We start from the raw sequence: 15635 nt of genomic DNA, 5'->3' as shown, positions 1-15635 counted from the left end.
GTAGCTCCATCAAGAGCTCTTTAACATGGTGATAAACCTTGGCTATCACCAGAGCTGCTGCTTTGTCTAAAGTTAAGAGCTGCCTCGACAGGCACTCCTCTTCTCTCCTCCATATCCTGGGTTAGTTTTCCCTTCTCAGGGAGTTTATAATTGCTTCTTGCAGGAACCCAAGTGACAGTGGAGATTCACCACGAGGACACCAGCCCCCAGCTCATCAAGAGACTCTCCTTGGGAAAAGGTACAGCCCGGCTTTAAACCCCGGCAGAGGCTCAGCCCATCCTCCCTTCCCTGGAGCCCGGAGCCTGGGGGGATCCCACTAACCCTGCCTGGCTTCTTGCAGGTTCCCAGAGGCTGAGAGGACATGACAACAAAGGTGAAACTCTGCTCTGTCAAGCTCTGCTCTGTTAAGTGTCTCCAAGCTCTGCCTCCCCTGGGAAGCTGCTCCCAGGAGGAGACAGGCTCACTCCCCCATGGGGAGGCTGCTAAAGGGCACGTGCTGCTGGACCCTGCCCACGACTGGGGCTTGAGGAGCAAAATCCTTCTGCTCCTGGGGTGTGGGTGTCTCCTCCTCCTCTGGCCCTGGGATAAGGCGGGTGGTGACACTGCAGTGTCCCTCAGCAATCCCCCAGATGCTGCAGAGCTCCCACTGGGGTTATCTACCAGCTCTGGAGCTCAGCACTCCCTTCTTCCATGCCTGGAGAGGTTTGGCTGTGCTGGGCTGGGGTTTGATGTCCCCAGCCCTCGGGGTAGAACAGGAGCTGCCTGTCTGCTGGGGCATGGGGGCTCTGCAGGAGCACACTCCACAGGGTGCTCACATCCATGTCCAAACACAAGAGAATGGGCTAAGAAGAGCCTCACTTCCAGCTTTTTCCACCCAATCCTGCCCCTCACCATTATTTATTTCTAGTTGCCTTTTTTTTCTGTGGGTAACAACCTCCTCTCTCCCTCTCCTTCTCTGCCTTGCAGGTTTCCAGAAGACTGAGGCCCCACGGCCACCGGGAGCAAAGGACCTCCATGGTAACCATCCATCAGCACCAGCAGGGCTCAGCTTCCCAAGCCCCCGATCCTTGGGGTGGCAGAGGGGAGTGGCTTTGGGAGCCCCACACGTGCCCAAGGGAAGGGAAACAGGCACAACACACAGGAGTGTGGGGTGTGCTGTGGATCCCACTCCTGCACAGAGCCTCTGCAGACAGAACCTGGCAAAGACAGATCCTGACAGCCACATTTTAAAAAAAGACCATTCCCTAACCAAAAAGGCAAAAAGTAATTTTCAGAACTGTGGAGAGTGGGAACCTTTAAATGTGTAAATCTGCTTGCTCTCTCTTTAGGTCAGTGTTACACCTCCTTTCAAGGAAAATACAGATACACAAACCAGCCTGTTAAGAAATAGGTGCCCACATGCTGGTTTTGGCAGACAGGCACCTGCCTGGCACAGGGATATATCCATCCATTCCCCATGGCTCACTGATGGAAGACAGCAGTGTCAGCTCATTCCAAGACTGTTCAAAAAAATCAGTTATCTGGTTAATTAGGGCAAGTTATTAACCATTTGCACACACTGAGTAGAACCAGGAGCTCAGAGCCTGTGAAGATGCAGAGGGTAGGTACAGTGGTTCAGTCCAACTGCTCCCAGTGTTACCTTCCTCATGTCCCTGAATTCCTGCAGAATTGTGGTTCTTTACCTCACAAAACTCCCAGAGAAGCCCAGCTCTTTTTGCTTGGGTTTTTTAAGAAGTCATATGTTTTCTAAGGCTTGTACAGTACAGATTTTCCCTGATACTTGTGGATTGTTCTCCTGCCCCTCCATGCAATATCCCAGGATTTTCCATGCTGTTATGCAGTGCCAAAGTTGCAGGGGCAGCTCATGCTCCAGCACTGCACAAATCCCAGCAGTCTAGACAGGATGGCTCCTGCTTTCCATGCAGCTGGCAGGGACCTCCTGCGGGTGCCCTCGTGTCCTCTGCTCCCTAAGCACCCACTGATGGATGTCTCCATGGGCCAGCCAGGAGCTCTGGCCCCTTGCTCCACCATACTGCCAGGAAAAACACTCCCTGCCTTCCCAAAACAATGACAATGACAACTCGTTTCTTCCCAGCATATCCATGGGACAAATCCTCTTTGAAATCCATGCCAGTAGATCTGCAGCAATTAAAGAAGCTGGATGCCTACGCATTAAAAGTAAGTCTTGCTTTTGCCTCTGTCCTCCTCCCAGCTCCCCTGCAGCAACATTCCACAAACCTGGCTCCCAGCACCAACACCATAGGCTGAGCTATGGGGCAATGGCATTAGAATCTCCCCAAACAAGTGTAAACATTAGCAAAGAAATCCCACTCTGGGAACTATAACCAAAAACACATGGACCTACAGCACTGTAGCTGTATTTTTAAGGGAGCTGGAGGCACAGCAGCCTCTGGTAGGTGGGGTCTCACTGCCTTCAGAGGAACAAGAGATGATGAGGACAGATCTACCACAGGGTAGATCTTCCCCATGACCTTGCAATGCTTGCCCCCACACACAGGTGAACGTCACCAACAGCGTGGAGGAGCTGGTGAAAGCCCTGCTGAAACAAGCCCGGACTGACCTGGAAAAGGTTCGAGCCATATGGATGTGGATATGCCATCACATAGGTAGGCTGAGGGCTCAACTGGAGACAAGGCTGCCCCTGTCACCCCTGTCCCACTGCTGTGGCATTTTACTGGGTATTTGTGGGTTATTTCCATGTGGGGAGTGGAATGAAAGCTTTCGGGAGGTTTTTATCCAGAGATGCATCCAGAGGGTCTCTCCTCACACTGCCAGGCTGCACCAGGTTTGTGGGCCCATGATTAACCTGTAATTAACCTCCATTTGAGGTGTGACCAGACAAGTCCCTAGCAGCCAAGAGCCAGAGCAAAAGCCAGGCTGCCCAACACCAGGGGCCTGCTTGTCACCTTCAGAGCCACCCCACACCACCAGAGCCCAGTTTTGAGGGGGTGAACAGGGAGCAGGTGATGATCCAGATTTCAGAAAGAACCTGGCCTAGTGGAAAGTGTCCCTGCACCATGGCAGGCAGTTTGGAATGAGATGATCTTTAAGGTCCCTTCCCACTCAAACCATCCTAAGTTTGTTCTCCATCCCTGTGCCAAGTCCCCACAGCCCCTCCAGCACTGTCTGATGCTGGTGTCTTTGCTCTGGGAGGGTCCCAGTGTCACAGAGGCACCACCAGGAACCCTCCAGCTGCCTTGCCCAGCTCCACGTCCCACACTGGCACCTGTATGACTGCAGTTCCTGCCTGTGCCTGCACATTTTCAACCCTCCAGAGAGCTGCATCCACTCAGGTTCCCCTGCCCTTTCCTGCTTGGTCCAAAGGCTGGAGTTACAGAATAACCAGGAGATGGGAAGAGGAGGAGGAGGCAGCACTTGTAGCCTCTCCCACCTGGCACATCAAAAGGGGCTTCTTGCCACCCCAGTGCCTCCATGGGGGAAAACTGGATATGCAAAAATGTTTATTTCCCATTAAGTCTTGGGGGCAGAGAGGCAGAGCTGTCCTTTTCCTTATCTCCCACACATCCCGATGGGGCACTGCTGCAGTGCAGCAAAAGAGCAGTTTGGGCAGCCCTGGCCTCATCTCACAGCCACTGAGATCAGCAGCTACAGGGTTAGCATGGTTGGGTCAGCCCCAAACTGCTCCAGTCTTGCCCTGAAATATGGAGAGTGCTGATTTCACTGCATGTCCTGAAGCCCAGGCTTTGACTCACCCAGCACTGGTTATTCTGTCTTTCCACTGTTAACCCATTTCTGCCCACACTACCTGGGCAGGGCCTGGCTGGAGCCAGTCCACACTCCTCAGCATTCAGGGGATGTCTCTGGCCCTGACAGCTATGCTGGGATCTCCTCACAAGATCTTTTACACCACCTTGGCCCTGGCTCTCATTCCTTCCTGTGAGACTGACCCCTATTTACACACACAGAAAAGAAACAGAGTTGGGAATTTAAATCTGCTGGCAAAAATGAAATGTATCTATCCTAGAGTTGTGCTGATGACATAAACTCCTTCCTTGGATGGATTTTAAGTGAGAACCCTGTTCTCTAGGCATCTTTTCCCACTCTGTTCAATCCCTGCCTGTGATGGGCTGCTGTGCCCATGCTGCATCAGCACTAAAGGAAATAATGCTTTCAGCTGTCACTTGCAGCACAAACAGAAAGCCCCACGGAGCCAGCAGCCCTCCAAGTGCCCTGTGCTTGTGGTGGTCAGTGAACAGCCAGGGTGGAGCAGCCAGCCCTTCCCAGCCCTGGAGCCAGCAGCCAGGAGGCATCAGCCGAGCCCCTCGGATGGGTGACAAGCAGGGGCAGCATTTCATCAAAGCACACACAGCCTGCTGCTGCTTTCCTTCCTCTGCCCCAGCACCGAGGGGAGGGGGAACCAGCTGATGCAGCATTCCTGAGAGCTTTGTCAGAAAAATACATCTGTATTTTAAGAAAGAGGTTGTGGACAGGGCCAAGGTTGGTGGGATTGAATTAACCTCCCCAGACCAGTTCTGCAAACTCTGTCTAAAGGAGTCCTGCTGTGCTGCTGTTGCGTCCTCATTCCAGCAAATCAAGATTTCCTGAGCTTCCAGGTATTGATATGACCACACTGGACAGGGCTTGAGCAACCTGGAAGGATCTCATTGGAATGAGATTAGCTTTAATGCCCCTTCCAACCCAAACCATTCTATAATTCTGTGACTCACTTGCAGCAAACCACTCCAAGTGTTTCCCAACAAGCTGCTTTTCAAGTATTTTTAATATAAATTGCTTGTAAAGAGTGAAAAAGTCTCAGCAGGTTCTTTTGAGGCAACACCAATCTGACTCCTCCAAATGCAGAGTGCTCTGGGTTATACTGGGAACTCTTCAGACTGTAGATCCTCCACTTGAGGGCAATTCCCGAGGACACCCATTGTGTCCAAAAATCAAAGTTTTCCTCTCATTTGGATTCAACTGCTGAACTCCAGCCCAAGCTTAGAGCAAAGGGTGATGAGGGACAGAGCTGTCCCTCTGGCCCCGCAGTGTCCAGGCCAGCATCCCCAGCACAGCCACAGCTCGTTCCCCTCTGCTCACAGAGATGAAAAACAACCTGAGCATTGCTCCTGCTGCCCATCAGCCCCCTTTCCTCTGGCTTTTGGATGAACCCTTGTCTGTGTTCCTTCCCCCAGAATACGACGTCGTGGGCTACCACAACAAAAGCCAGCTGTCGAGCAAGCCCAGAGACGTGCTTCAGATGGGCAAGAGCATTTGTGAGGGCTATGCCGAGCTCTTTGAACATATGTGCAGGTAAATTAAGTTCAGCAGCATTCAATGCCAGGGAGAGTTAACATTCCTTGTCATCTCCATGCCTATCCCGTCTGCCTTTGCATTGACTGATGTGACTTTAAGGAGGCTGGAACTTTAGCTTTCCAGCCATGCTGTGGAAAAACAGCAAGTCCTAGAAAGGTCAATTTTGCTCTCTCCTGCACTCCCTCCACCCCCCTCCCCAGCATAATTTACTTGGTGCCATCTGCTGAGCTTCGCATTGCATTAACATAATGGCAGATGAAAACATGGAGATAATTTGATTAGAAGAAGTAGGATTTTCCTTGGGGTATCTGGATGTGAAGGTTAAAAGCATTGCAAGACTTCAACAAGGAGTGCTGGTCCCTTGCAAGAGGTAGGCAGAGTCCCAGGAGGAACTTTGCCTACACCCCCTGGAGATGCCCTGTCCCCCCAGGGACACTGCCTTGCACTTGCCACTCTGCTCTGTGCCCAGTCTCAAGATGCAGCACTGTTGAGGCCAATACTGCAATTCCCTTTCTGTACCTACCATTGGCATTTAATGACTAAAATCCTTTCTTTCTCCAACAAAATCTCATGGACTTCACTGGGGATGAGTCACCAAAACTTCCCCACAGAGCAGGGCTTTGCAGGCACAAAGGCATTTCTAAGAGGCAGCCCATTCCTTGGGAGGGAGACAGGGATGCAGCCCCAATCCTAATCCCTAAGGAGAGGAGAACCCCCAAATTCCACAGCAAGGAAAGCAGTGAAGGTGCTTGGAGGTTTGGGATCAGTCTTGGGCAGAAGGGTTGCCCAAAAGGAGAAAACTGGACCTGACAACTCAGGGAAAGGAGATGGGAAGGGACTTCATAAAGTAATCCTAAGAGGGTGGGCTTGCAAGATGGCCCTCCCAGGAAGGGGGTTACATTCCTTTGGAAAAATCCAGATTAGTTATTAATAGCACATGTAAGTCACAATTGGCTTTCCACACTATCCAAAGGATTTGAGAAGGTTTTTACCATGGAACAGACAAAACCTACAGGGAAATGGAGAGATTTAAAACACCCCCAGCATACTGTGCCAGATGCTGAAGTGGTAAATGCTTCCAGCCAACAACATATCCCACAATACACATTTGGTCCATTCCAACCCAAACCATTGTATGACATCGGATCTTGTTTTCTAAAGAGTAAAGAAATAGGATGGTGAAGTATGCATTTATAGCTGCAACCTATGGAACAGTTATTAGCAGTGAGAAGGGGGGAATTTGCATCTGTTCATTAAAAAGCATATGCTTAGTTCATTAAAAGCATTAATCTTTCCAAGGATATCTCTGGCTATTTAAAGGCTCTGTTGATTTACTCTCGATTCCTCAGTTCCAGGCTGATTAGTCACTATGTGATTCAGGAAACCTCCAGTCATCAAGACTATTATATTGTCAAATATTAGCAAAATGTTTAGCTCCTGTTGTGAAAAACTGTACTTAAAGACAACACCCCTTTCTTGCACAGAGGTCTCCTCATCCCTTCTCCCCATGCTCTGTGCTGCTCTTACACTGAGCCTAAGCAGAAAGGCAGGAGGCAAAGAGCACTTGTCTTACAGAAAGGCTTTTCAGAGCCAGGTTTTGGGGGGAAAAAGGTGTTTTGACATGCCTTTTTTTCCTAGCTCCTGTGAGGGAACTTGAACAAACAAACCAATTTGCCAGTCACCAGGAGTCTCCCCAAAAGTCCTGCTGAAGGCAACGGCTGACGTTGATTGAGTCCCACTTGTCCCAGTGCCAGAGGGAACAACTCCTGTTGCAGACACAACACTGTCACCTCTGACCACAGCTTTGGCAGCCAGACTCCCTCCCATCAGCTGAGATTCCTGTCACAGAGGAAAGGTGGGCACAGATAGTGGGAAGCTGGCCATAAGGCATCACTTTCCAAACATCAGGTGTGCTAGCAGTGAATGCAAACACAGGCTCCTGACCAATGCTTCAGCAGCACTTATCAAGAACTGGCTTCTCAGCTGACAAGCAGACTCGAGGAGTCTGGCTAAGTGAAGCAGTGCAAATTCATTAATGCAATTTAGGGCAACCCTCACAGCCTGGAATTAGGGAGACACTCGCTCACCAGGGTTAGTGATGAAGGCACAATAATTATTTTCCCAGAGAGGTTTCAGCAGCTCTGGGAGCAAAGCTGGCCTCACTGCCTAAAGGGGATCTGATCAGTTAGCTAGCTGCTCCTTCTCCCTAACCAATCTGTAAATATCCCAGATTTCACATCCTCTTGCTTCCCCCATTTCCTGCAGGCAGCAGCTTTCCCTCTTTTCAGGCACAGAGGCGTACACCTACCTACCACAAGCATAAACCATTCTGTTCCCTTCTGGAGAAGCCAGATTTGCTCCTTTTTTAGATGAAATGATCAAAGTCAACCTAAAATCAAAGGGAAGATGCCATTGAATTCCAGTGACACCTGTAGTAAGAGCCAGACTTATTTCCTACAGTTTTTGAGGCAGAAAAGCAATTTTGTGTTTAATCTCTTTGCTGCACCAAGCAAATGTTGCCAACTGTTTCTTAATTCAGTTCTTCCAGTCCATTTTGTATCTAGGTCGTCTTCAGCCTCACACTGCCACTCCAACCAGTCCTGGAGATCTTCCCAATCTTCTCTCTGCCTGCTTAATTTATCTGTATGAAGTTACTGACATGAGAGACATGAGCACCCTTTTCACCAATACAGAATTGCTCCTTTACAGGATGTTTTAGCTTGGATTTTTGTCTATTACTAGAGAGATCAGTTTAAATGTTCTGGTCTTTATTTTGAGAACTTTGAACACATCTACACACAAACTCTTCTTGCTGCTTTGCCAACATTCACTGTAATTGAGAGCACCATGAGAGCAGAACTTGTCCCTTAATGTCCCCTCTAAATATCCCAGCTAACAAGAATGTCTAGAGAAGCCTGGAAGGATTAGCTCCAATCCCCATGAAATTAGAGGGAATTTGGTACTTAGCTCCTTGAAACTCCCAGGATCAAACCTTCACTAAAGCTCCCAGGCCAGCTCCTAGTCTCAGTTACATCATGCAAATCCAAGCTCTCACCAGTCTTGTCAGTGGAGTTGTTCCAGATTTACTGCCCAGCTCCATGTCAGAATGTGACTCACAGGGGCCTGTGGGCTGGCAAGGGCCAGACCACCTGCAGCACCAGGCTTCTCCATAGTTTTCCTTCCACCCTGGCCTGTTTGTTCTGGATACTCATGGAACAGGCAGTGCCTGCCATCACTGCTCCATCCTCTCCTTTGCTGAAGTGCCCACCTCCCCTGGAAGTGCCCATCCTCTCCCTGGAAAAGCAGCCCTCTTACAAGCTCCACTGCACTGCCAGTTGCCAGCCAGTATCTGTTATCAGGCCTTGACTTCTTAACAACCACGCTCATTATCTTCCCCATAAATATCACTTTTCTCCTGAGCCAAACCCACATTATGCAGACAATCTCACTCTGGAAGCCTGCACACTTTATTACTTAAGGTAGTTGTTCCATTTAACACACTTCTCTATGAAGAAGAAAAATGTCAATGCTGTCCTACACAAAAGACAACGCTCCAAGTGAAGCAATTTTAGATTAATGGTGAAATAAGATGCCAATGTTAGAATCCATCAGCAGAGAGCTTATTAACACAGTGCTTATTTAAATCTTATTTACACATCCACGCAGGTATTCATCATGTTTTTAGAGAGAGACTATTTAATCATTTCTACCCTGGGCAGGCACAAGCTCATTCTTTCAGGAAACTAAATCAGCATCCACAATCCCGTGAGGTCTGAGATACCTCAGCTGGTGTCAAACACCAGGCCCACTGTCACAGGGAGAGAACAGCCTGTGCTTTTAATTTATAATTACATGGGCTAATTGTGGACAGCAGCAAAGGGATTCCACTGAGTAACAAGATAGAGAGCAATTAAGCACACTTTATCTTGTCATCCTCTAACAGTGCTGAATCGATGGTGCATCAGGCAAAAAGACAGGGAATATGCAAAACTGGGAGAGAAAAGGCCCTTCCTCCAGCAGGATGCTCTCAGAATCTCTGTGCAAAGACTACAAAAACAAACAGCCCCACCCAACACCTCAGGCATCATCACCTTTTCTCCTTCCCCAGAAATACCTGACAGGTTTAACACGGAACCTTCCTGCTGCAGCTCATCATTTCCTTTCAGTCTCGCAGGGATTCAGTGCAAGAAGCTCTCGGGACATGCCAAGGGACACGGGTACAAGACAGGGCAGACCTTCACAGGGGACTCTGACCATGCCTGGAACGCTGTGTACCTCGAGGGAAGGTGGCATTTACTGGACAGCACCTGGGGGAGCGGCTCTGTGGATGATTCCTTCACCAAGTTCACCTACAGGTAAAGACCCCCCTCCACCTGAGTACACAAACTCTCCACAAAGGCAGTAGGAAAGCTGCTGGGACTGGCAAACCAAACAGACACATCTGGGGCCACGGGAAGACCCAAAGCTGTCACAGCAGACACCACAGTATGTGCTGCAGTCAAAAGGGCCATGATACACAGAGTGTCACCATACAAGCCCTCACCCAAACACAGTAACACCTTACCTCACCAGAAGGCTTCAGGCATCTGCCCATACACAGTAACACCATGGCACTTCAGAAGGCTGCCAGCATCTGCCCTTCTTGTTCTTTAGCCCAGCCTTTTATCCCCTCCTGTTGATGCATTGCACCTGTGTGCCCTCTGCTCCCTTTGGTGGTTGCTCAGTGCCCTGGGCACTCCATGGCTCATTGCTGTCAGTGCTGCTCACCTGCTGCTCACAGCTGTGCCCACTGGGGATGGGGCTCAGCCCATCCCAATCACCACACACTGTGTGCCTACACAAAGCCATGAGCAAGGTACCAGGCTGCCTGTACAAGGCATGGGGCACAGCCTGAAGAGAGGTATTTGCTCTGAGCAGCAAGTCACAAACTGCTAAAAGCCAGCTGGGTTTGCTTGTCACATCTTCAGTTTAGGCAATAGTCTGTGGCACTGGAGTCACAGCTTTTGTGAATTGACTGCAGTCAACAGCCAGTGCCTCCCTCTTTTTCCAGGAGCTTGTGGGTGCAAGGGAATAGTGCAAATACTCAGGGTTTATCCCAAAGCTCAGCATTTGCCCTGGAAATAGAAGACCAAAGCTCAGGTTTCTTCTCTGCCTGGGGAATTTAAAACCCATGGGTCTCAGTTTATCAGCAGCTCAAACCACTTCAACACCCTCTTGCTGAAACCACCACCACTGCGCGGGGGAAGAATTCCCTATTTGTAATTACTCATTTTCTCTCATTTCTCCCTTCTCCCAGGTACAATGAGTTTTACTTTCTGACTCACCCAGCCCTGTTCATTAACAATCACTTCCCAGATAACAGTAACTGGCAGCTTCTTAAGCCCACGCTGACGCTGAAGGAGTTTGAGAACAACATGCTGCACAACAGCAACTTCTACACGCTGGGGCTGCTGGCTGCACACCCAGAGACTCCCATCATCCAGACAGGTAAGGGAGAAGCCATGGAGCACCTTCCCCCATGCATCCCACACCCAACACACACCACTGAGCATCTCTTCAGGCAATACTGAGCAAGTCCAGCAGCACTTTAAACATAAAACCACTCAGGTGGTGCAACTGAACAAGGTGCACATTTAAAACCCCCTCCCTTGGATTTTTCAAGAGCTGCAGGAATTTAACTGGATGGCTAATTTGTGAATGCTAAAAACAGAGTTAAAACTTATGGACATCAACATTTTAGGACGTAATGAAGACTTCAAGCTGTTTGGGAACAGGCTCACAGGGAGGTAGATTAATCTCATAGCTACATACTGGAGAGATCCTGCAATTTGAAGCTCCTGGGAGCAGCTACTGGGCTGGCAATCAGGTCTAATCACCTCTAATTCAGCCCTTCATGATCACAGAATTACAGAATTCTATATTGGTTTAAGTTGGAAGGGACCTTAAAGCCCATCTCATTCCAACCCCCCACCATGGGCAAGGACACCTTCTACTAGACCAGGTTGCCCCAAACCCCATCCCATGTGGCCTGACGGTACTTTCAGTTATATTTCACACAGGCCTTCACATTCTAGCAGACCACAGCTCCATGGCAGGGTGTATCAGAACAGGATAAATGCACATCTCCCAAACAAATGCCACTCTCATTCTTTCTGAGGGACACTGGTCTAAGCAGACAGATGACAAGCTGTGACCTGACAACTGCAGCTCTTGGTTTTACTTCTAGAGAAACAGCAACTTATTAGGCCAGATTAACCTTCCCAGAACAGGGGATACATTAGGGTTAAAAACTGTACTGACACTCCTATGCAGCCTCTTTCCTTTTGTATTTCCCAGTAAATGGAAAAGCCTCTGTATCCGTGGACTGCCGCTCCGGCACGTTATTTATGTTCAAGCTGAAGGGAACAGACGAACACGGTTTGATGACTTTGAAAAGACACGGAATGCAGCTGGATATCTACCCACAGAAGACAGGGAGCCACAAGCTGGAGATCTTTGCCAAGCCCTCCAAGGCCGAGGCTTCGGATGACGTCTACAAGTGCGTGCTGGAGTACGTGGTGGAGTGCGAGTCCGTGGACAAGGCCATGCGCTTCCCCAAGGAGCTGCACCAGCCCGTGGGGCCCAGCTGGTTCTCCGAGCGCCAGGGCTTCCTGCGGCCCTCGCACGGCGAGCCCGTCCTGCACACCAACGACGGGCGCTGCTCCCTCACCTTCACCCTGAGCAAGGACATCAGCGTCCTGACCTCGCTGCACAGCGACGGCAGCGGCAGCCTCGCGGAGGACATGGGCAGGCGGCACGTGCTGCAGGTCCACCGCAGGAACCAGGTGGAGCTGAAGGTCCAGCTCCCGCACGCGGGGAGCTTCGTTCTCAAAATCTACTCCAAGAAGAAGTCGGACCCGGGTAATTACGATTACATCTTCAACTACCTCATCAGGTGCCTGAACACGGAGGTGAAGTGGCCAGCCTTCCCCCAGAGCTACAGCAAGTGGCTGCAAGACTACGAGATCCTGGAGCCGCTCTCGGGCCTGCTGCCGGCCAACCGCAACGTGCACTTCAAACTCAAAATGCACGGCGTTGCCAAGGTGCTGGTCCAGGCTGAGAACACCTACCCCCTCACCCAGAACAAGGGCTGCTGGGAGGGAACCTGCAACACCTCGGGGTGCAGAGAGGTGTTTGTGATGGTGCACGAGAACGCCAACCACAGCTTCTACTCGCACGTCCTCAAATACGAAGTTGAGGCCCAGTAACACCCACTCCTTGTTCTTTCACTCACCTGCATGAACCAACCTCCCCAACACGCCCCAAACCAGCAGTTTTAGGAGATTGCTCATTCTCTCAACCAAATCTGTTATTTCAACAAATGCAGGACAACACTTGCAGGCTTTTGTGAGACTGCAGGCTCAAAGATGGTCAAGGAAGCAGAAAATCCTGTTAAAAAATGGAGCAGCAGTGGAAGACATGAGATAAAACCATCACCTACAGTTCAGTAACACTGTCCAGACAAATATTTAGAAGAAAACAACTGACTTGTTTTCTTTCAAACACAGAATGTCTCTGCAGGGCATTCTGTGCCAGCAGGGATTCCTGGTTTCCAAGTTATGGACCATAAGAAAAGTCTTACAAGTGCTACTCCAAGAATTCACCTGGTTGTGGGGCAGGATGAAGAAAGTGTACCCTGGTTTTGAGCAGCCACATTGGACATGAGGAACTTCAGGATATTTAAACCAACTTTCATTACAACTGTAGTCAAGTTGCAAAATGCATCCGAGGAGAGAGAAGAGTTAGGAAGAAAATACAACATGAAGTTTCCTTGTGCACTTCACTGTCTTACAGATTTCAATAATACTGGAAATTTTTTTTACACTGACTCTTAAATACAATAAACAAAATAATTTTTACCTTTTTGTATTAGAGTATTGTAGAAACTTTTTCTGCTGTAATTCTATCTGAAGCATATGGGTGCTTCCATAAGGAAAACTACAGTAAAAATGAGAATAAAGCTCTCAGAAATCACTCCTTCCTCCAACCTGTCTATGCAATATTGCAGCTATAAACTGACGGGGTTACGTGGGACAGCAGGCTGAGTGACATTATTATCATGTAACAAACCATTTGGTGCTGTACTCTTGGAAAATGCCTACATGCACAAGGCAAAGAGGGGCTTCTACTGAATCCCACCACTACTGCACATCCTGAGATGGATTTTCCTAACTGATTCAGATGCCTGTGAGCGTTAGCATGACCCAAGAGGTATTATGTTTGAGCTTGAATTGAAAATAAATCTGTTATGGTTTTGCACTCTGTTTCATTGACCAAACAATATGAATTCTCTTCCCAAAGCTGCTGTATTTTCCACGCAAAAGAGATGGGTTATTCCTACACTCCCTCCTCAGTGACTGGGTGGCAGGAATTCCTCACAGGGCTGCCCACCCAACTCCTTTGACCCCAGCATCCAGGGCTGAGTTCCCATTTAAGCAGGTTAAGTACCTGCAGCCAGATTCCAGGACCAGCACTCTGTGAGGATGCAGGCTGCTGCAGACAGGAGCTGCAAGCATAAACACCACATGCAAGCTAGCAGGGCTTACTCCAGGGGAAGCTGGGAGCACAGCAAAGCTTCAGGATCTTTTTGTACTTGGCGACAACAGGCTCCATATGCAACACAAAAGTAGGTTTTAAGTCCTCCCCTAAACAGCTCAGCGTGTTTGCCCTCAAAACCTGGTGGCAGCAGCTCCTCCCTGCAGGAACCCTCACCAGCCATGGAGCCCAGCAGGCTCCCACTCCCTGGGCATCAGCACAGACTGAGCAGCACAGATGCAAAGCAGACTCGGGCATCTTTTGTTTGCCTAAGGACCTTGAAGGCTAAAGCAAGTATTGTCTGTCAGCACAGACAGTCCTGGTTTATTTTGGTGCCTGGCAGAAGGGTTCTTTTTTCTCAGATCCCACTTTTCAGATCAAGGAGGATACACTGCAGCAGCTTTCATTTCACAGGTCAAGCTGATCCAGTCAAGTACGTCACTTCTTACAATGGCAGGATAAGGAAGCATCCCAGAGAGCTTAGTGACTAAAGAAAACAACTTCTTCCACCAAACAGGGTCAAGGATACCAAAGTACAGACACACTTCATGGAACCACACATTTGATGTTCACAAATAGGCACAAGCACACAAACAGACACTTTGGTAAAGCTCTCTGCAGGTGACACTGCTATGAACACAGTCCCTGCTCCTTGTCTCACTTCCACAAGCCCTCTTTCTAAGCTCTATTTCTGTCTCAAGATGGCAGGGGGAACAAAAACTGACCCCCGGAGAGCAGAGAGGACAGTTTATTTCCCCCTACTGAGCACAACCTCGGGGAGTATTCCCTGTTCCTGCAACCCAAGTCTGCAGGCACCTGCAATTCCACACATCTACAGAGTCCCAGATTCTTTAAGCCCTCAAAGTAAAGAGTGACCCCCAAGCATTGTCACAGCCACAGCAGAAAACTGTAACACACTAAAGACAGATGAAGCCTGCACAGCTTCCCACCCTACAGATGTACAAAAGGAAGTGCTGCAAACACACTTCCACACTTTTGTCTCAATCAGAAAACAAACACTGGCTCTGCCTTGCGAGTGTGCAAGAAATTCTTAATGCTATTGAAGGCATAAGTTCAAAGCCAAAAACCCCCTCTTCAGCTTCATTAATTATAAAGTTTCCAGGGCCAGGTGATTATTCCAATGGAGGTTTGACACTGCAAAGGCAGAGAATTGCTGAGAAACCCTGCAGCCCCAGATAAAAGCACCTCAGAAGTCTGCACTTGCTGTGACATCTCCCTTCCAGGATAAACACAGCTCCTTCTCCTCCTCCTCATAAAAAATGCACATTCTTCAGTGCAGCCAAGGCTCCAACACCAGGAGAACAGTTCTGGAACAGATTTCTCAGTTCTCTCAGGGCATCTGCAATGAGAGTAAGGGGGGAAGACAAAGCACACACACACCAACACAGGCAAGTAATTCAGCAGTTCCCCTGCTGCAGATGCTACTTTAGATTACATTAGTTCAAATTTTTAGATGAATGAAGCTGGTGAATGAATTTTCCCCGAATGAAGCTGCTTACTACAGGTATTAGAAATTGATAAAACAGTAGGATTATAGCTGCTAATTAAGCAAATGGATCATCTTCAGTCTTGCTCTTCCCTTCTGCCAACATGAACTGCCAAATATCTCTGAAGGGATATGGAAGAGCACATCAGAAACAAGGCAAAATGTCTCCTGAATGCTGAAAACACCAACAGCATGATGCAACACCCAGTAACTAATTTGACAAATCATCAGGAAATACAATACTACTTGCAAGGTATCATTT

General features: G+C 49.0%; 2 protein-coding genes across 11 annotated transcripts in view; both read left to right on the top strand.

Annotated features, from left to right (window-relative positions):
• Positions 1-13590, top strand: part of KY (kyphoscoliosis peptidase) — a 33037-nt gene extending 19447 nt beyond the window's left edge. For 7 of the 10 annotated variants that reach the window (XM_064435609.1, XM_064435605.1, XM_064435606.1 and 4 more), the window contains 9 exons: positions 164-238; positions 341-403; positions 967-1017; positions 2096-2178; positions 2519-2627; positions 5172-5289; positions 9459-9647; positions 10589-10779; positions 11629-13590. In XM_064435609.1, the coding sequence (XP_064291679.1) occupies positions 164-238; positions 341-403; positions 967-1017; positions 2096-2178; positions 2519-2627; positions 5172-5289; positions 9459-9647; positions 10589-10779; positions 11629-12539 (1790 nt within the window). In that variant the 3' untranslated portion in view covers positions 12540-13590. The remainder of the gene's footprint in view (positions 1-163; positions 239-340; positions 404-966; positions 1018-2095; positions 2179-2518; positions 2628-5171; positions 5290-9458; positions 9648-10588; positions 10780-11628) is intronic. The other 3 variants (XM_064435611.1, XM_064435607.1, XM_064435608.1) reach the window with 1 other exon arrangement.
• The window catches only part of ANAPC13 (anaphase promoting complex subunit 13), a 264408-nt gene that overhangs the window by 222933 nt on the left and 25840 nt on the right, over positions 1-15635 (top strand). The window lies entirely within an intron of this gene.

The sequence above is a fragment of the Passer domesticus genome, chromosome 11 (assembly GCF_036417665.1).
Source record: "Passer domesticus isolate bPasDom1 chromosome 11, bPasDom1.hap1, whole genome shotgun sequence".
NCBI lineage: Eukaryota > Metazoa > Chordata > Aves > Passeriformes > Passeridae > Passer > Passer domesticus.
The sequence above is the reverse complement of the archived record's forward strand: the minus strand, read 5'-3'. Positions and strand labels throughout refer to the sequence as shown.